General features: G+C 42.3%; 1 protein-coding gene across 1 annotated transcript; it reads left to right on the top strand.

Moving 5' to 3' along the window:
- Positions 1 to 9,704: 9,704 nt before the first annotated feature.
- On the top strand, positions 9,705 to 12,342 carry LOC308694392 (myelin-associated glycoprotein-like; the record flags this gene model as incomplete). Its single annotated transcript, XM_081371896.1, has 4 exons — positions 9,705 to 9,804; positions 11,363 to 11,671; positions 11,751 to 12,008; positions 12,173 to 12,342. The coding sequence occupies 4 exons, from the start codon at positions 9,705 to 9,707 to the stop codon at positions 12,340 to 12,342; spliced, it is 837 nt and encodes a 278-aa protein (XP_081228022.1).
- Positions 12,343 to 22,687: the final 10,345 nt, after the last annotated feature.

Genomic DNA, 22,687 nt, shown 5'->3' with positions numbered 1-22,687 from the left:
CAGTCTCCTTCGCGGGTCCTGTTCACTCAGGCAGACCAACGCCCCCCTCTTCAAGTGACAAGTCTCGTCTCCTTCGGCGGGTCGGACAAAAAACGCGACGACAGCCTATCCATCGCTGCGTCTGAGGAAGAGTGGTCGGGCTCGGTTGACCCTGCCCTCTCGCAGTCTGCTGCTAGCGCTGCTGCTACCGGGACTAATTCGGACGCTGAGATGCTGCGTAACCTCACTGCGGGCGTTTCAGACCTCGGTCTCGAATGGGCTTCGCCTGAGGAGCCACCTAGAAGTCGGCTGGATGGATGGTTTCTGCCTGAGCCAGCAGGCCCCCCGTCACAAGCCAGCACCTTTTTTCCCTGAAGTCTACGAAGAACTCAAGAAATCTGAGTACGGCTGAATTCCGGTCAGGCTGCATCGGCTCTGCACACCATGGCAGTGTTGCAGGTGTTTCAGGCCAAGCTTCTCCAGGCAATGGACGAGTCTGGCCCGAACCCTGAGGCGTTCCGTGACCTGCGCAGCACCACAGACCTAGTGCTTCGCGCTACTAAGGCTACCACCCAAGCGATCGGCAGAGGAATGGCTAACCTCTTTGTGCTCTAGCGCCATCTGTGGCTCACAGACATCAAGGAGGCGGATAAAACGGCTTTCCTCGATTCACCTATCTCCAGCACCGGTCTCTTTGGCCCGGCTGTGGTTTCTCCAAGAGATTCACAGAAGCGTAGAAGTCTTCACAAGCTATGAAGCACTTCCTGCCTAAGCGCTCCAGCTCTGCTTCAAGCCGCCATAAGAGCACGCCGCCTCCCCAGCCAGCGAAACCAGAACCTCGGGTCTCTCAGCCTCGCCCTGCGGCTGATACCCATCATCGCTCAAGATCAGCTAAGCGCTTCCCTGGCACCAAGGTCCGTGACCTCGTGTTGTGTTGGACCCCGAGCCGCCGAAGCCCTCCTAGCCACAGGAGGAAAGAGAGAGGGTCCTAGTCTCGCTCTAGCCGGACCGCCCTCGAAAAAAGTTTGTTTAGATCTCGCAACTCCCTGTTCAGTTCAGGCGGCTGGAGATTGTTATATTGTAGTCAGTTGCACTGCACGCGTCTATACAAACAAATGCTGTTTTCACAGCGACCCAAATAAAGCACAAAAAGGATGCAGTATGGACGCATATAAAAACGATCTGAAATATGTTAAATATATAGTATGTGATGTTTTGTCAAAAATAAAGTAGGTATATTGAATTATCAACTAAGATGTTATTATAGTGTTTGTTCCAATTAGGGCTGGGCGGTATATCGAGTTTGTACGATATATCGATATATTTTTTTGAAACGATATGGAATGAGGCAATACCGTTTATATCGATACAGTAGTTTGATACGAGCACATCTGAAAAACAGCGGAAGACGCAGTGTGAGCTGCCTCAGTGAAAGTAGCCTACATAGTACAATTTGTCCTAAACATGACACAAGCTTATATTAAGGGCTTCAAAATAACTGGTAAGATATAGTTAACAAGTTTAAAGCAGCTTGCCCTGTCAGATGCTTACTGACAGATACTGTTGCTGACTGACAGATAAATAATTGCGCTGTTTAATGCGTTTGAGATGTGTTGCTTTCCTCAGTGCTTAACTTACATTTCACAGGTATATTCTCCATCTGTAAATGTTAGAAAGTTCTCGAATGGGCTTCGCCTGAGGAGCCACCTAGAAGTCGGCTGGATGGATGGTTTCTGCCTGGGCGCCAGCAGGCCCCCCGTCACAAGCCAGCACCTTTTTTTCCCTGAAGTCTACGAAGAACTCAAGAAATCTGAGTACGGCTGAATTCCGGTCAGGCTGCTTCGGCTCTGCACACCATGGCAGTGTTGCAGGTGTTTCAGGCCAAGCTTCTCCAGGCAATGGACGAGTCTGGCCCGAACCCTGAGGCGTTCCGTGACCTGCGCAGCACCACAGACCTAGTGCTTCGCGCTACTAAGGCTACCACCCAAGCGATCGGCAGAGGAATGGCTAACCTCGTTGTGCTCTAGCGCCATCTGTGGCTCACAGACATCAAGGAGGCGGATAAAACGGCTTTCCTCGATTCACCTATCTCCAGCACCGGTCTCTTTGGCCCGGCTGTGGTTTCTCCAAGAGATTCACAGAAGCGTAGAAGTCTTCACAAGCTATGAAGCACTTCCTGCCTAAGCGCTCCAGCTCTGCTTCAAGCCGCCATAAGAGCACGCCGCCTCCCCAGCCAGCAAAACCAGCACCTCGGGTCTCTCAGCCTCGCCCTGCGGCTGATACCCATCATCGCTCAAGATCAGCTAAGCGCTTCCCTGGCACCAAGGTCCGTGACCTCGTGTTGTGTTGGACCCCGAGCCGCCGAAGCCCTCCTAGCCACAGGAGGAAAGAGAGAGGGTCCTAGTCTCGCTCTAGCCGGACCGCCCTCGAAAAAAGTTTGTTTAGATCTCGCAACTCCCTGTTCAGTTCAGGCGGCTGGAGATTGTTATATTGTAGTCAGTTGCACTGCACGCGTCTATACAAACAAATGCTGTTTTCACAGCGACCCAAATAAAGCACAAAAAGGATGCAGTATGGACGCATATAAAAACGATCTGAAATATGTTAAATATATAGTATGTGATGTTTTGTCAAAAATAAAGTAGGTATATTGAATTATCAACTAAGATGTTATTATAGTGTTTGTTCCAATTAGGGCTGGGCGGTATATCGAGTTTGTACGATATATCAATATATTTTTTTGAAACGATATGGAATGAGGCAATACCGTTTATATCGATACAGTAGTTTGATACGAGCACATCTGAAAAACAGCGGAAGACGCAGTGTGAGCTGCCGCAGTGAAAGTAGCCTACATAGTACAATTTGTCCTAAACATGACACAAGCTTATATTAAGGGCTTCAAAATAACTGGTAAGATATAGTTAACAAGTTTAAAGCAGCTTGCCCTGTCAGATGCTTACTGACAGATACTGTTGCTGACTGACAGATAAATAATTGCGCTGTTTAATGCGTTTGAGATGTGTTGCTTTCCTCAGTGCTTAACTTACATTTCACAGGTATATTCTCCATCTGTAAATGTTAGAAAGTCAAACAAATATGTCCATTTCACTGTCAGGAGAGGACGAGCTTCTGCAATTGAATCTCCGCTAATAATATTCAAGCTTCCGTGAATGAGCGACACCGTGCGCATGCGGGCCAAACAGATGGAGCACAATAGAATAGTAGCGCAATAATTCTGACTAAAATATACATATTGCTAAAATATTTGTTGTTGGAAACAATAAATATGCCATATGGGGAATTTTAAACCTACAAGTATATTTTTATGAAAGTGACCATTATAACGGGGTAATCAAACGCAGGCTAATAGTTTTAAGTTCTTTTGTTTTTATTTTCATTTTTAGTTTAGCCTTTAGTCAATTTAAAAACAAAAGCATTATTTTTGTTAGAATGTAATGTGATTTTAACCACCTTTTTGCACATAATATATTGCATAGCCTACATTACATTCACTATTTTTGTTTCCATATCCTCCAATATCAACATTGTTTGTAGGATATCATTGGGCAGGATGAAAATGGCATGTTTTTTAAAGGGACAATAAGTAACTTTTTAGGTATTTTATTATCTAAAATCAATATTTTTATTCATAAATATGTCCTCAATGGTGTCCAAATACCTCTGCCAATGATCTGACTTATCCTCGTAAACGAAGAATTTATTATCTTTATATACATGGGACGGGTAGGTCCACGGAGGCTTCCATGTAGTTCCGCCATCTTGAAAAACTATAATAGCAGAGAGGGACAAAAAGTACTAGGCCAACGCGTTTCCACAACGCGTTTTCGTTCAGAGCCCGCGTCAAGTGACTGAACCCAGCAGAAACGGAGCAGAGCAGTGAGAGGCGCTTTTGTCACTGCCCCGGCAAGTTTAAAAGGCTGCACTGCACGGTTAAGTCAAAGGATAACGAGTCCTCTTAGTCGAAAAACTCCACAATAAGACCGTAAAAGGAAACGTGATCGGAGATTACAAAAACAAGGGTTATTAGCTATAATGTCGGGATAGCTAATGCAGGAGAAAGCTTTCAAAAGAGACGCTGAAGTTGCCTGCTTTCTTATCGACAGGTAAGTCAATGTTAAGGTCTTAATTACAGGCTTTTTATTTTTTTATTAGCCTATATAGACCAGCGTTTCCCAGCGGGAAACTGTGTAAAAAAAACAAATCTTTACCATCAATCTCGGATCGTCGGAAGTCTCTAATAACAACAAATAATGCGCACAAATTTATAATACAAATGCAAATCATAAGTTTTTGGCGTTGAATTGCGGAGGTTGCGCTTGCATGTGATTTTATTCCCGTGCCTCATTCCCAGTGCGTCCACATAAAGCTGCCTATTTTTCATTGATGCGCTTACAGTCAAATACACACGAATTGTCACAACGTCCGTCTTGCCGCGTATTCACATCGGTTGTGCTGCTGTCAACGCAACGCGTGCGATTAATATTTTTCAATTTAACACGTTAAAAATATTTAACGCAATTAAAGCAGCATTTTTTTCTGTCATCCTTTGGCTAGCGTTACATTATATAATCACGTTCTTCTTCATGCAAATGCTTCTAACCATGCAAGCGAGAAAATACAAAAGAGAATGCGCTGTCCTGTGATGCTGACACGACGCGCGCCAGACTCGACTTCTCTTTCGCGCTTTCGCTTTGAGTATCCTCATGAGAGCAGTCTTAAATTAGTTAAATAAAGTCTTAAATGAACGTTAAGAGTTGTGAGAAAATGGGACGCTTGTGGGATCCACATGTGACAGTGCAGCAGTGACATCAGAATCAAATAACACTTCATTCATAAAAAGATGCCATTAAACAATTATTTGAAATATACTGTCTTTATGATGTTTCTACATTAATTTGGAGATTTACTGTGAAATTATTAGGCTACATAAAATATAGTAAAAACAAGCTATCTTGTGCAATTATAACAAAATTATATATTATATAAAATTAAAAATGTTTAATTCATTCATTCATTTGTAACATGCATGAACGAAGAAAAAAAAAGGAACAGGAAGAAGAAAATCTTATGGTAGCCTACCTGTCATTTATTTGTGCACATCAAAAAAAAATAAAATAAATAAAAAAAACAGCACATTTCAAAGTATAGTATCAAAGTAGTATCGTGACAACACTAGTGTAGGGTGCCACACATTTTTTTTAAATTTCAAAGGGTGCCTTGACTGAAAAAAGGTTGGGAAACACTGATATAGACAGTAGAACATAGTTAAAAGTTAAACAGGCTCTTTGATGAATAGCAGCTATTGAGTAAAGTAGAGATGGTCCTATAAACAAGGTTGTAAGTTTTGTTTGTTCAAAACTGTAACATTCGTTTGTTCGTTGTGTCAAGTTGTAGTTTGTTTGAAATAACAAACCAGTTCACCAGAAGGAAAACTCGACGAGGTGCTATTAGAAGACATCCTGTCAAAGCTTTTTGTTACATATCGCTTACCGTAGATGCAACGCGCATTTGAAAACGCTAGGCGCTGGAGAGCAAAATTAGTTTGATTGCAAAATACAAATTCACCACTAGATGGGAGTAATTCTTACTTACTGCCCCTTTAAATAAATACAGATTTTCTTTATCCAAATGGAAAAATGTAGAAAGTACCGAGATATATATCGTATATCGCCATTTAACCCAAAAATACCGAGATATGATTTTTTGGCCATATCGCCCAGCCCTAGTTCCAATATTCAAACTAATGAATCCATTACTTTGAAATACGTATGATAAAATGTATACTTTTTTAAAAAAAAGATTACACTTGAAATATTGTTCAAATTGTAATTGTTGTTGATTTATATGTGAAAACTGTTTAATAAAATAGCAAAACATATTTACAAGGTAGATGTAAGCAACATCTTAATAGGTCAATAAAAACCTTCTCATTGAATTATTTATTATTGTTTTTTATTAGTGACACTTTTGGGGAGAGGATATATTCCAAAACTTTCTGAAAATACAGTATGAGAATTAACTGCATAGTTACTAGAAATGTTTACCTTGGATATTATACAATTTGCATGCATTCAAAATAAGTCCTCACATTCTTTACTTGTGGTACTCTCAGTGATACACCTGAATGAAAGGCTCATTATGGTCATTGTCTTTTCAGGTGTGAATCACAGCATTATTCATGATCATTCACGCCCCCACGCATATTGCAAATTTGTCTTACAAAGTTTAAATCATTGTATTGTTTTATGTGAATGATTAGGCAGGATGATTTTCAGATCATTTTGAAGCAAAAACTCTAGGCAACAACATCCATTAGTCAAAATTCTTGTGGACACATATTTGGTATGTATTTTGTAGCCTTGTATCAGAAACTTAAATTTTTAGTTTTTTCAATAACCATGCATAAACATTATTATCTCAAAAATAAAAACATGTACATACATTATCAGTACTTCCACCCTCGGAGGATGATGGGGAGGCTAATTTGCTCTGCCCTGTCAGGGCTCTAAAGGTCTACTTGGAGCGTTTAGGCAGTCAGACCAGCTCTTTGTTTGCTTCGGTGGCCGCACCAAAGTGGCTCCGGTCACGAAGCAGAGGCTATCTAGATGGATAGTGGACGCCATCTCTCTAGCATATGAGGCTGTGGGTCAGGTTGTCCCATAGGCGCTAGAGCCCATTCTACGAGAGGCATGGCCTCTTCATGGGCTTGGTCTAGTGGTGTACCAATTCAAGACATGTGCGGCGACCGGCTGATCCTCACCATCCACATTTATGAGATTTTATAATATGGAGGTTCCTTGCCTGCAGACTTGAGTCCTCTCATATGATAATTAGCACAATTGTTCTGGGACTTAAGTTGGAGCGAGCCTGGCTCTTATGCTCCAGACCCTTATTCATGAAACCCGACTCAGGTCTGGTTACTGGCACTATGTTGGGGTTTATTATGGCTTGTTTCTGTGAGCCTCGGGGTGCTCCCTAGGCTCCAGTTGTTGCAGCCAGTTGCTAATGGTGTGGCGTTTTACATTGCATCCCCACTGCGTATTAGCTATGCAATACGAAGTGACCGTTCTCGAAAGGGAACTTACTCGGTTACTATTGTAACCTCGGTTCCCAGAGAGTAAGGGAACGAGTATTGTGTAGCCTGCCGCACTATTGCAATCTGTCAGGATTTGTCGCTTTAGTCGATTTAAAACTGCTATAATGGCCAGAATGGGCTTCCTTTATAGGCTAAGGCCATGCAGGCACGCTCTGACGTGTTGGGTGCCAAGTCATTTGATTGGGTTGTGCATCAGAGGCGCTTGGCCATAGGTTGTGCAGTTGCCGCAGCACAGCCAATGGGCGAGCTAGATGCTCTGCTGTGTTTTAAATTATTAGCTTCAATATTTCTCAAGGAAAGAAGTTTCCCCACTGCGTATTAGCTACGCAATACTCGTTCCCTTACTCTCAGGGAACCGAGGTTACGTTAGTAACCGAGTACGTTTTCTGTGATTAGATTTTCACACCAACAAAGTAAAAAAGTTATACTTAAAAGGTTAATACTCTCAAAAATGAAAACGGTTTCATTCATTAATTATATGTTTAATTCATGTATAAATTAATTTACTCATCCTCGCCACGTCATTCCAAACCAGTATGACTTTATTTCTTCCGTGGAACATTAAAGGAGATAAAATTATATAATAGATGGTTTGAAATAAACAAGAATATTTTTTTCATCTAAAAGTGTTAAAAGCATGGACTGTTTTTTCTGCCATATTTTTTTTTACTTCAAATTTTCTTGGTTGCATCAACGCACAATACAAACCATAAAAAAAGAAAAAGTGTGATAAAAAAGAGCTAATGCCGCAAGGACCACAGCAGGGGGTTTATTTGTTTGTTTTGCCATAATTCAAAAGCCTTTAATCCCGGTTTCACAGACAAGGATTAAGCCAGGATTAGGCCTTAGTTCAATTAGGGCATTTAAGTGCCTTAGATAAAAACATTACTGATGTGGATCTTGAGACAAAACAATAGCAGTGACATATTTTAGGATATGTCAGTGCAAGTTGCTTTCAGTTAAAACAGCTCAAACGTGTATTTTAGTCTGAGACTATAGGCTATCTTAACATTTTATAACATCAAGAGCAAGATCATGGTATTAGGTTAGACACAAATATTAAAACAGTTGGCATATCACCAACACTGCAACAATATGAATTTATGAATTATTAATCTGCAGTAGAAACAATAACATATTTGGCTACAATGCAACAAATTCCTCTGTATTAGGTTCTTTTTCATCCCATTCTGCTCTTTACATTCATCTCTTGGTTTCTTGTTCTTTTTGATGTTTTCATTTCTTTAACTGGGAACTCTTGATTTTTATGCACACCAAAGTCCTGGCTGAAACCTTAAACACGAAATGAAATAAATGAGAAAAACATTTTACTTCTGCTTTTTGCATTGAAGGCGTTATCAAATATCTCGATCAGAGCTTGCAACGTATTCTGATTCAAATGAGAAAAACGTGCACAGTAAAGGTCACTCTTATCTGGGTCGCTGTAGTCTCATGAAAATCTATTTGAGGTAAACTATCAAATGTGTTTTAAATTAGAAATTATTTAATTGTAAACTGTTACAACTGTCAAGACAAATGACTATAAAAAAGATGCTACATTTAATCTTCATTTCTACACATCAGGTGATTCTCAGAATGATTGCTGTGGATTTTCTTGTATTCAGCACCTTTCTATCAGGTTGGTCTTTTTTATGTTTTCATTAAGAATATAATTGAACTAACAATGACCTCAACCTCAAAAAAAAAAAGAAAAAAAAAAGAAATTGGACACTAATGTCATACTTGAAAATGTCTGAAATTAATTTAATTAGATCAGCAAACAAATAATGCAAACAAATAACACTTTCAATAAGGTTTCATTAGTTAACATTTAACATGGACTAACAATGATATACTTCTACAACTATTAATCTTGACTATTGTTAATTTCAATATTTACTAGTACATTATTAAAATAAAAAGTTGTATTTGTTAACATTAGTTGATGCACTGTGAACTAACATGAACAAACAATGAAAAACTGTATTTAATAAAATACAGTTTAACATATTTAACAAAGATTAATAAATACTGTAACAAATGTATTGCTCATTGTTAGTTCATTAATGCATGTTTATCATAGACTCCTAAAATTAAAGGTTTCAAAAAGGTTCATGGAACCAAAGATGCCAAACCTTTATTTTTAAGAGTGTATATAAAGTGTACATGTGCTCTATTGTGACAACCAGAAAGTTCATTTTGAAACCTAACAAGCTTCATTGAGTAAAATGCGTTGACTGAAAAGTGTTCTTGTGCTATTTTCTTTCAAATAAATCTAGGCTATATAGTCTATAATGCGTACATGTAGCCTATAAATTACATTTCATTATAGCACATTTGTATTCCAGCTGCTTGGTGTAATGACATGAAACCGTTTGTCCCCAAAACCCTAAACGCCACCAGCGGCTCCTGCCTTTTGATTCCCTGATTTGAAATTTCAACGGAGAATGAAAAATATCTTGACCTTTCACCAAACGCAACCTGGAGACGAGGATCTCTGTGGTCACTCTACGATACAGAGGCTTTTACCAACGCTCACCGACAGAAGGAACCTCTGATAAAGGTGGTGGGGGACTTACAAAAGAAAAACTGCACTTCTGTCATGATGAATCTCACCAGCCTGCATTCAGATCGCTACTTCTTCAGGATTTCATCTGAGGGCTTTAGTGTGACTGCAACTACAGCTGTGCAGATAAATGTGTCAGGTAAGGCCATGCAAATGTTCCAGAAAGAATCAGACATTACTTTTCAGTTTAAGCGGTTTGTGGCATCACATCTTTGAAAAATGTTCAGAGTTTTATGGGGCACATTGTATAGCTATAAGCAACTTACATTCTAGGTCAAACATTGCCACTAATTTTGTGTATTTTTGCTCCCAAAACACATAGTTGTGTTTTGTTTGTGTTGGAGCGCCAAAATTGTACATACAGTGATGGAAATCAACACGTGGCAAAACATTTTTTTTCCCTGCGACAACAGCTCATCCTCTCCTCGGGTCGTTTTGACCCAAAATATTAACATTTTTATGAAATGAGTGTTCATCGGAGTGGTCCAAGACCTTAGGACTTTTGTCACACTTAAACTTGGAATACACAAAAAAATTGTAATACAATAAAATTGGTTGTAATAAAAATAGTAGGCTACCAAATCCTTCCCTCGCGGGTCAATTTGACCCCCATAGGAATGAATGAGAAAGTGGTGATTTCTTTTTATTTTATTTGTCTAAAATAATCCAGAGCAAACACACACAAATGAAGGCATGAGTAAAACCTTGAAGAATATTTGAATATGCTGATTTTCATTCAGAATATAAAAAACTGTTACAGCTCCAAAAAAGCTGTTAATAATTTCACCATTCATTTTGCATTTGTGTGGGGGTGGGTTGTTCTGCATTGTAAATCCATGCTGTCCACTTTACTGACTTTAAATATTGCAAAATAAATCACTTCAGTATAAATACCCCCCCTGGGGTAGCTTTCTGGACAAAAATAATAATTATACTTTTTTTTATTTCTTCTCATGACATTCTCACATCCTTATTAATGCAGAAAATGCTCTCACCCTGTGCTCAATGGAATAAGCTTTATTTTCAAACTCAAGTAGGGAACAATAATCTGCATATGAAAATATACACAATTACACAAATAATTAAATCTCCAGCCGTATATCTAACTCTCTGTGTAGTACTGTATATAGGCCTATGCTAGGTTGCAGCTCCAGCTCACGTGAATGAACTAGTTGATACAGGAAATCAGTAGCCTAATAAAGAGGTTAACTTTATAAAAATACTGAACTTAAATGTATTTAAATACAAATTTCATTAAATAGTATTTTGTATTTCAAATGGGCCTAGGGTATTTTAAATACTGCCCATCCCTACCCTTGGTTTGTTACTGAATGAATCAGCGTCTTTAAAGACTTTCCCTTGGCGCCTTATGCTGGCGTATAATACTTCACGATATGGAAAAACAAAAAGTTTTCTTTAGGTCATTCACACAGACACTTCCTACTGTATGTTAGCTGTTCTTAGCTGCGAACTAGATCAGACATGTCTGAGTTCTGGTTTTCCAAAAGTCTTTATCAATTGTACTGTTATCTTATCAATTAATTGAGAAATGTATCCTGTAAAAAAACTGTAATATTACCTAATTACACGTTAACAAGGGCATCTTGAAATAAAGTGTAATTATTTGTAAATGCTCAGAGTTTCTATGCAAATGAATACCATTACCATCACTCTTTCTCCTCTCCATATCCTGATAGATTCGTTGCCTGAGCCGTATGTGATTGTGCCGAGACTCAGGGAGGGTGAGGTGGGAAATCTGACTTGCACTGTTCCAGCGCCTTGCCCCATTAACTCTCCAAATGTAACATGGGATCCTGCATTTGGTGGGAACATAACACAATGGACACAGCTGAATGCTGATGGGACACAGAATGTTTCTGCCATTTTGAACTTCGTCCCATCGATCCACCATCATGAGCTGAAAGTGAACTGTGTTTCCATCTATCTGCTAGACAGACAGGACAAACCCCTGCTCAGCCACAAGACCATCATCCTCAATGTGGAGTGTGAGGTTTTAACCCAACACAATTTGCAGCTTTTCTCTTTTTATGAAAATACTCAGTTTCTTCTCTTTCTGGCCCACAGATCCTCCTAAGGAAACACAGATCTCTGTTACAGGCTCAGTCTGGCTTGGTGATAATGTAACCCTTACCTGCCAAAGTAATGCCAACCCTCCAGTGGTCCACAGGTGGTTCATGAAGAAGGATGGTATAGTGGAAGAAGTGGGTGCCTCGCGTGTGCTTTCCTTTACTGCGACCCATAATAATAGTGGGGAATACATTTGTGAGGCACAGAACCTACATGGTGCAGGGAACTCCACAATCCTACAGATCACTGTCCCAGGTCAGTGTGTGCTTGAGGCGGTAGAGCAGGGTTCCCCAAAACCTGCCCAGGAGGGCTACTGTCCTGCAGAGTTTAGATCAGATCCTAATCAATCTCACCTACCTGCAGTTTTCCTAGTATCTAGTAGTACCTACTCTAAAGACCTCAGCTGTGTCCCAATTCAGAGGCTGCATCCTTCACAGGTCGCATTCGAAGGCCATTGCTTCACCACAACGCGACGAAGGCTGTCCCAATTCGAAGGCTCCTTCAGATGCAGCCTCCAAATGCGTCCTTCGTTTCCAATGAAATGAAGGATACAACTCTTTATGCGCTGGTGACGACAGGATTGTTTTGAGAGAATTTGCTGAATTACACTTTTAAACATAAGCATTGGGTTTTAGCTTACTATATAATGATATATAATGATGCAAATGTAAAAATAGAACAAAAAACTCTAAAGCAGTTCAAATTTTGACTTATGTCTTACTAAGATGCGATTATATATAGTTTATACACTCACCTAAAGGATTATTAGGAACACCACACTAATACTGTGTTTGACCCCCTTTCGCCTTCAGAACTGCCTTAATTCGATGTGGCATTGATTCAACAAGGTGCTGAAAACATTCTTTAGAAATGTTGGCCCATATTGATAGGATAGCATCTTGCAGTTGATGGAGATTTGTGGGATGCACATCCAGGGCACGAAGCTCCCGTTCCACCACATCCCAAAGATGCTCTATTGGGTTGAGATCTGGTGACTGTGGGGGCCATTTTAGTACAGTGAACTCATTGTCATGTTCAAGAAACCAGTTTGAAATGATTCGAGCTTTGTGACATGGTGCATTATCCTGCTGGAAGTAGCCATCAGAGGATGGGTACATGGTGGTCATAAAGGGATGAACATGGTCAGAAACAATGCTCAGGTAGGCCGTGGCATTTAAACGATGCCCAATTGGCACTAAGGGGCCTAAAGTGTGCCAAGAAAACATCCCCCACACCATTACACCACCACCACCAGCCTGCACAGTGGTAACAAGGCATGATGGATCCATGTTCTCATTCTGTTTACACCAAATTCTGACTCTACCATCTGAATGTCTCAACAGAAATCGAGGCAACATTTTTCCAGTCTTCAACTGTCCAATTTTGGTGAGCTCGTGCAAATTGTAGCCTCTTTTTCCTATTTGTAGTGGAGATGAGTGGTACCCGGTGGGGTCTTCTGCTGTTATAGCCCATCCGCCTCAAGGTTGTGCGTGTTGTGGCTTCACAAATGCTTTGCTGCATACCTCGGTTGTAACGAGTGGTTATTTCAGTCAAAGTTGCTCCTCTATCAGCTTGAATCAGTCGGCCCATTCTCCTCTGACCTTCGCCCACAGGACTGCCGCATACTGGATGTTTTTCCCTTTTCACACCATTCTTTGTAAACCCTAGAAATGGTTGTTCGTGAAAATCCCAGTAACTGAGCAGATTGTGAAATACTCAGACCGGCCCGTCTGGCACCAACAACCATGCCACGCTCAAAATTGCTTAAATCACCTTTCTTTCCCATTCTGACATTCAGTTTGGAGTTCAGGAGATTGTCTTGACCAGGACCACACCCCTAAATGCATTGAAGCAACTGCCATGTGATTGGTTGATTAGATAATTGCATTAAGGAGAAATTGAACAGGTGTTCCTAATAATCCTTTAGGTGAGTGTATACTCTTTGCTATATACAGAAATGGACCATGGTGAACATATTTAGACTGTTTGTGAACCCTGTTTTGTTTTCAGACAGTTTAAAGGGTACATAACACACACAGTTTCTGCCAATCTCATGTAAATCTTGAATACCTATAGAGTAGTATTGAATCCTTCATATCTCCGAAAGAGTCTTTAGTTTGATCAGATTTATAAAAGATAGATACAGCTGTACCGGTTCGTTCCAAAAACAGTCGAGCTCCTGGAGGCGTGGCGTGGGCGGAGCTAAAGAGTCACAAGCACGGACTGGTTTTAAAATAAAAAAATGGACACTTATGGTGGTCAGCTAAACAAATGTATTTGAAACACACACAATACATCGTCACACTTTCCGTGGATAACTTTTGATTGCCGATTGCCAGCAAAACAGACATTTGATGCAGTTTTACCGCCTGCAGTTCAGACTCATGACCGGGATATTGTATCGCTGAGACCACTCCGTCTTTCAGTTTCAGACGATCTGCAAATTCAGGGTCGAACTGGGCCTTGTTTATAGAACATTCGTCACCGAAAAGCATAGAAAAACAACGAAAAAACTAATCTAAGCGGTCTAATTTGGCAAAATCACATCACGTTCAGTTGCAGGGTTTTTCTAAAGTTCACCTTACCAAGAGGCAGATAGACATTGTATTGAAGCAAAGAAATTACAATAGGGAACGTTCTGCACTAATAGCCTATGCACACATCTGTAACGTAATAGCCTACCTAGGGGGAAAATTAGCTTTATTTGTCATTCAAATATGACGATGAGGACCCCAACGATTGGCCTTCCTTTCCTTCTCAAACAAACTAACTGCATCTTAAACAGCCCAAGTTTCAAAATTTCCCCCGGACCCCCGTTAAAATAAAACACTCAACATGCAGGGCTAAAGCCCCGGATCTTTTGCACTACTAGCGACGCCCCTGGACATGCATACACGCAAGGGCTACAAAACTAACATTTTTATTTAAAACATTGTCTTACCTGCAAGCGACGCGCGAGCATCATCCAGCTGTCTCTTCTTTTTACTTTTTTCCGCCCCCGACTCTTGGTGCCTTTTTGAGGCCATGTCTGAGGTTGGTGTCTGCCAAATTTGACATTGATTGAGGCATAATCGAACAGACCACTGGGAGGTGGGGAAGGGGGGCACCAGAGATTCACCTTTTTCTTGACTAATTTGGTCTATGCCTATATTACTTTTGTATTGCTTTTGTATATTAACATGCTTTAGACATATTTTATTTGTTATTTATACTAGTAGCCTATTGTGATGATTTTTCACGACCCAGATTTTTTGGTGCCCCCCCAAGCACTTGGTGCCCTACGCGCAGTGCGTGATGTGCGTGTGCGGAACGCCGGCCCTGTTCTGATTTACAGAAGGTAGGATCCTGCTAGAAATTTAAATTATATAAAATATTTTATACATTATTTGAGATAAATGAGAATGTTTTCCTTTTTTTTTGGTATATGCAGGTGCAAAAAAAACACACAAAAGTGTAAGTATCTTGATATGTTTCTCATTAAGTGATTTAGATAGATAGATAAAACATGTTTTCACTATTCTTAGTCCATTTGTTTTCTGAAATAGACTGTAAATTTCACTGTTACAAAACTTCAGTTTGAGGTCTTTAAGGGCAAGGCAAACAACTATAAAAAATTGCTGTATAAAAAAACGGCAAAATTTTCACAGTAACAAGCTGTTTCCCATTAAAACAGCAATATACCATAGAAAAAAATGCATTCTGGGTGATATTTGGTGTTTTTGAGAAAGTAGTCTACAGGAATATACTGTGAATTAACCCTTTAGGCGCCAGAGGTTTTTTTCTAAAACGTTCGATTTTGACATCTTAATTTCAAAAGGCTATATCTTAAAAGTGATAAAAGATAGAGACTTTCTGTAAATTAGAGAAATATTAAGGATGACCCAAAGTTTATGTAGGGATTACATTTTCCCATCTAATTTGCATATTATGACGTCATATGGTGGCGGCCATCTTGGATTATAGAATTTTCATGAAAATTCACGTTTAAATGATAAAATGCAGCACTTCTTTCCCCCCAAAATGTCCCTCACCTTCTGTATGCTATATTGCACAATACTGAATGCTCAGGTAAATAGTAAGTAGTAAACAAACTGTGTAAATCATTACTAATAAATGGTAGAAACAAACCGAATGCATGTAGCGGTTGGCTTTTTGCTGTAGAGATTTTCCATTTACTACATACAGTTGGCACTCTGATTCCATGGGCACATATATATTATTCATATGACACACAAACACAAGTAGACAAGACCTGTTTAGTTCAAAAGCTCACTCGCCACGGCAAGGCACATATCATGAGTGAGATGACGAGACAAGAGGAGAGACAATGTTAGTATTTTTTTTGTGTGTTTTTTGTTGTTGTTTTTTTTGTTTTGTTTTTTAGCTGACAAAGACGCACACATCACAAGGACATGAACACACAAAAAAGAACACATACTGTACACTACTAAATGGTCAGGGAAATAGATAGTAAATCAACAGTGTAAATCATTACTAATAAATGGCAGACAAAAAAAATAAAATAATTTATGTTGCAGGGCTTTTGCTGTAGAGATAATGACTCCCTATCCATCCAGGTGACATTTCTTGTAGTGTTTCATGGTGTGGTCTTGGCGATAGACTATGCATAATAGCCCCTCTGCCCCGTGTCACACCGCCTCTGTTCCTGCTACGAGCAGCGCGGGCGCGACCAGATCTGCCTCGCGCGCGCACAGAGTGTGCACAGCTCGGAGCCTCGGACTACTGTCATTGTGACTCCCCACCCTGCCTCCACGTTGCCCCCTAACTGTCCTATGACTACTTCGACCTCGTCTAATGTACCCAGTGGCATTAGACAAAGCCTCCACCACAATACTTTCGCCGCGATTGCGGAGACGCACGCGGTCACCATGGCTAGCACGGTAAAAATCTCCCGCGGCCGCCTCGTTCCCCACAACACTAACACGCCTGCTAACTTCGCGATGAACACTCCGACCCCGGGAAACATTGTTCCCACCACTGACATTGGGCAAAGGACCATCTATATTGGGCAAAGGATTCACCGTTTGTGCTTGGTGTAGGGCTATACTTTCACTTTCAGAATCACCGTCATTTTCTGAAGGCAGATAACGTTATTCCCCTTTAGAATCAGGGTCCGAGAACATGTCTAAATTCAATTACTGTTTATCAGTACGTTACAATTATATTTCCAGAAAGAATATGGTTATTTTTTGTGAGTCTGAGCTGGATTTTACATATGTCATCTAAACGCCGTGGACCAGCACTAGTAGTATAGCTAGCCTTCCGTTGAAGCTGCCGTTTTCCAATTGATCATAACTTTGACTGACGTGTTTTATCAGCCAATCAAATTGTGATGCGTATGACAGAACGCCCCAGAGGCCCAGCGATGTGTCGACGGCTAGCCCGCGCTGATGTCATCGACATGGGTGGGCAGATACAATACATGTTTGTGTACAATAACAATTTTCAGGAAAAATAACATTACGATGTCCAGAAATAAATTTCATTAGTACATTGGGTCATTTTGGGTACATTTATCATTCTAGATCTACCAATTTTGTTAGTACCGAGAATTTCCACGTGAGTAAATCCATTATTAACTATACAACTTTTGTGTTCGACGATGGTCCAGTGGTAGAACTTTAGCCAAGCGTGTCAGAGGTTCTGGGTTCGAAACCACACTCGTATAGTTTTTTATTTTTATTTTACCGAATATGTTCATCAGTGGTTGTATATCAAGCAAGGCGTTTGTGTGCATTTTGTTTTGTAAGATTTCAACGAATAGAAAGTCTCCGCAACGGCGATAGATTGAAGCGCGCATCTGAGTGAAAACTGTGCGCGAGCCACAAGAGAACACTGTATCCGCGCCACTGATAACAGCGGCAACGAGCACTCAGCTTGAACAACACATTTCAGCGCTAGAATGCATCTTATTCAACAAACGAAAATTAATGTCCTGCTAGTTAACCGGAGATGTTTTATTTATTTGTATTACTAACTTACATCCGTGCGCGAGATGTTTCAGCTCAGCTTTTATAATGTACAGTGGTGTGCGTGTGCGCTGAGGTTGAAGATCAGCTGTCTCGTCGTTGATGTTACGCAGTGCATACAGTGCATGATTGTATTTTTTTTTTGGGGGGGGGGGGGGGGGGTTAGATCGTTACTGAAGGCCCTGACTAAAACCACACGGTACGCTACTGCCTATGAATAATGTAGCTACATCAGACCAACGCATTTTAGATTTGCGTCGAGACCCGCCCACAAAGTTACTTGCATTTCGCGCTTGATACTTGAGTTTCAGATCGTTAAAACAGGGCCTGCTGTCTTTATTGTAACAGTCAATTAATTATTGCTTAATTTTCAATGTTTTTTTAACCAGCATGTTAAAAAAAGCTCTGGAGTGGACCCCTTGGGTTGAAGCGGGCTCTGGAGTGGACTTGTGGGCTGAAGTGGACTCTGGAGTGGACTCGTGGGTTGAAGCGGGCTCTGGAGTGGACTTATGGGCTCTGGAGTGGACCCGTGGGTTGAAGCGGGATCTGGAGTGGACTCATGGGCTCTGGAGTGGGCCCGTGGGCTGAAGCGGGCTCTGGAGTGGACTCGTGGGCTGAAGCGGGCTCTGGAGTGGACTCGTTGGTTAAAGCGGGCTCTGGAGTGGATTCGTGGGCTGAAGCGGGCTCTGGAGTGGACCCGTGGGTTTATACACGGATAAACCGCGGATCGGGCGGATGACGTGACGGAAAAAAATATTTTGATTAAATTCGGACGGGTGGCGGGCGGTTGAACCAATCAAATGAAAAATATATGTATACACCAATCAGCAGATGGCGGGCGGATGCGGTTTTGAAAATTGGTCAAAAACGTTGGTGTGGATGGATGGCGGACGGATGATGAGTTTTGTGAATCGGTTGCGGATGAAATAATAGCCCATCCGCGCATCTCTACCGTGGGCTGAAGCGGGCTCTGGAGTGGACTCGTGGGCTCTGAAGTGGACCCGTGGGCTGAAGCGGGCTCCGGTCTGTGTACAACACATAGAAAAGACGGCCAGCAGCGCGGGCAAGTACATAAGCACCTTATAGGGAGGAAATAGAGCGGCACCGCCGGTCTATGTATAGAGAGCATCACCCCTTTACACAGCTGTAAGGCGAATAGGCAGCCAGCAGCGCGGGCCAACACAATGCACAAGCATAAGATAGGGGGACACAGAGCGGCTCCGCCGGTCTATGTATGGAGAATCTCATCCCACAGTGCAGCTCAACCAGAAGAGCTAGTAGTACATGAGAGTAGTCTGCACATAACAAGAGAGCCGATAGGGAGATGATCTGCGCCCTGAAGGGGGTGCCAATCGCCTTGGGGACGTAACCGTGTCTCGGTTTGAGGAATGACTTTATAGTCATTTGGCCCGAACTCGAGACATGCGGGGCTAACTGATAGCGCATGTAGATCCCCCACACGTTTTTACTGAAGACAGAGCAATCAGAAAAACGGTTTTGAGCGAGAGGTATTTTAGGTCCACGGCTTCTAACGGTTCAAAGGGAAACTCTTTCAGGGCCTCCAGGACCAAAGAAAGATCCCACATAGGAACCGAGGGGGGCCACGGGGGGTTCATCCTCCTAGCTCCCCTAAGGAAGCAGATGAGCTCGTTTCTTCCTAATGCACGGTTGCACGTCGGCTCTGCGAACACCGCAATGGCCGCAACGTATACTTTGAGCGTGGAAGGGTACCTGCCCTTGTCCAGCAGCTCTTGGAGGAAGGAAAGCACCCACGGAACCCCGCATGTGCGTGGATCCAGGCTCTTAGCAGCGCACCATTTAGAAAACACTGACCATTTAGACGCGTAGAGTCTTCTCGTAGAAGGAGCTCTAGACTGCGTGATCGTGTTCACGACCCCTTTTGGCAAAGCAACGGGTATTCGTTGATTATCCACGCATGCAGAGACCAGCGCTCTGGATGGGGATGCCAGATCGATCCACCGGCCTGGGAGAGAAGATCTCTTCTCACCGGGATCGGCCATGGGGCTACGTGCGACAGCCTCACCAGCTCTGGGAACCAGGTCTGGTTCTCCCATCGCAGGGCTATGAGAAGCACTGAGTGGCGCATTCCTCTGATCTCTTTGATTACCTGTGGTAACAGTGAGATCGGAGGGAAAGCGTACAGCGGGTAGCTGGGCCAGGTTTGGGCCAGCGCGTCCTCGCTCTTCGAGATGAATCTCGGGCAATGAGTGTTGTCTTTCGACACAAAAAGGTCGACTTCCGCTTTGCCGAAAAAGCACCATAGCGACTGGACTGTCTGAGGGTGCAGAGACCATTCTCCCGGGGGGAATGTTGTCTCTGGACAGTCTGTCTGGGCCGACATTCTTGTAGCCCGGCACGTGTGCGGCTCTCAGCGAGCGCAGTGAGTGCTGGGACCACACGAGAAGGCGTTCTGACTGATTGCAGAGGGTCCTGGATCTGACACCGCCCTGGTGGTTCATGTAGGATACCATGGACATGTTGTCCGAACGGACTAGAACATGGTGGCCCCGTATGTGTGGGAGGAAACGTTTGAGCGCGTTCTCGACCGCTATCATCTCTTAACAGTTTATATGGAGACATTTCTCCCGGTCTGGCCACAGGCCAAAGACCGGTCTGCCCTCGAAAAGAGCGCCCCAACCTGAGTTGGAGGCGTCCATCGAGATAACTTTGCGGTGCGAGATGGCTCCCATTGTCACTCCCCGCTGGTACCAGTCGGCTGCTAACCAGAGTTTCAGTGCTGAAATGCCGCTCTGAGTCACTCTGATTCGGATGCCGCCGGGCGCCCAGGCTCGGTGAGGCACTCGAGCGATCAACCAGCGTTGCAGCGGGCGCATACGCAGTAGACCCAGCTGAAGCACTGCTGCAGCTGAAGCCATACATCCCAGCATCCTCTGAAACGTTTTCAGGGGGGTACAGTGCTGCCCTTCTGGAAAGACGCGGCCAGGCGCTGACAGCCGGGCCGTCATTGCCACAGAGTCCAGCTCTAAACCTAGAAAGGAGGCTGACTGACTGGGCAGTAATGAGCTCTTGGTCCAGTTGACCGTGAGTGTGATAGATGAGACCAGTAAAGGAAAGGAACACGGAGGCAGCAGGCTACTGCAAACGTTTAGGGGTTTATTTCCACAGAATGGGGTTACAAAAGTAAAGCAAATGTTGACCCAACTGAGGTAAACCAAACATACCAAAAAAAAAAAAAAAAAAAAAAAAAAAAACATACAATAAAGATGAGTCACTGCATTTGCCTCTCAAACATTTACAGAGGTCTAAGGTCTACAGGACCTGTTCTCTCACAGAACACTACTCACTCACACAGAAACAATTAACCAATTTATACATTGGTGTCCAGCACCAATTAACACAAAAAGGGGGATACAAAGACATATAATGGCCATTACACACAATAAACAAATATGAAAACATCAAATATACATAAACACTTCAAATAATACTATGAAATAACTTCACTTAATAAATGTACTTCTTATACATAAACAACAAAAAGAAAAGCGAAATTGTCCTTGGAGTTCCCCCTGAGCAGAAACCAGAATGGTCGCTGCCCGATCATTGGCCGGAACCATATATATATATATGTCCGATGTTTCCACCCGAACCCCTTTTGATGGTGCACCGGCTCACGGGACTCCGATGTAACAAACAGACAAAAAAAAACGGTAAGAATAAACTCAAACTAAACGTTAAAGAGTGTGCGCACTTAACTCCAAACGAAAGTTTAAATAAAGTTTATTAAACCAAATTAATGTTGTTGTGTATTCTTTGCTATAAACAAAATCCATTTAATAAAAAGAAACAAACTGACCTGATCCAGGCTCACCAACATCCACCACACACTCCCCCACTTCTGGTTTCACACCGGCAGGCGAGAAAGGAAGTCAGCCATCACATTATCTCGACCTGGGACATGCTGAATGGAGAATCGATAGGGCTGGATCGACAGGTACCATCGGGTAATTCTGCCGTTTGAATCTTTCATACGGTTCATCCATTGTAGTGCTTTATGGTCTGTCTCAAGCACAAACTCACGTCCAAGCAAATAATACCTGAGGGTATCAAGGGCCCATTTTACTCCCAAACATTCCTTCTCCACAGTGGAGTATCGAACCTCCCTGGGGAACAAATTGCGACTGATGTAGGCTACAGGGTGTCGATCTTCTTGTGTCCCCTGGAGAAGAACAGCTCCTACTCCAATATCTGAGGCATCAGTTTGCAGTATAAAGAGTTGATCAAAATCTGGACAACATAAGACCGGCCCCTGACACAGAGCATTCTTAAGATCCTGAAAAGCCTGCTCCGCCTCCTCAGTCCACCGAATCTGGTTCGGACAGTTTTTCCGAGTTAAATCTGTAAGGACAGCCGCTCTCACAGAAAAGTTGGGTACAAACCTCCTGTACCAATTTGCCATTCCAAGAAAGGATCTTACCTGAGACTTCGTCTGAGGTACGGGGCAATTCTTTATTGCCTGGATTCTTTGAACTTGAGGTTTAATAACTCCATGTCCGATCACATACCCCAAGTACTCAGTTTCTGCCTTTGCCATGGAACCCTTGGACGGATTAATGGTGAGCCCAGCCGATCTAATGTGGTTAATGACAACTTCCAGATGTTGCAGGTGCTCTTCCCACGTCGAACTGTAAATGACAACGTCATCTAAGTAAGCAGCTGTAAAGTCAGTCAAATCTGAAAGTACCTGATCAATGAGCCGTTGGAAGGTTGCAGCAGCTCCATGAAGGCCAAAGGGCATCTTACAGAAATGATAAAGGCCCCAATGGGTCCGGAATGCTGTCAGTTCCCGGGATCTTGCACTCAATGGAACCTGCCAATAACCTTTAGCCAAATCAATAGTGGTTAAATAATTGGCTTTACCCAAACAGTCAATGAGGTCCTCGATTCTGGGAGCCGGATAAG

Source organism: Scardinius erythrophthalmus (genome assembly GCF_964197995.2).
Source record: "Scardinius erythrophthalmus genome assembly, chromosome: 8".
NCBI classification, from domain to species: domain Eukaryota; kingdom Metazoa; phylum Chordata; class Actinopteri; order Cypriniformes; family Leuciscidae; genus Scardinius; species Scardinius erythrophthalmus.
The sequence above is the reverse complement of the archived record's forward strand: the minus strand, read 5'-3'. Positions and strand labels throughout refer to the sequence as shown.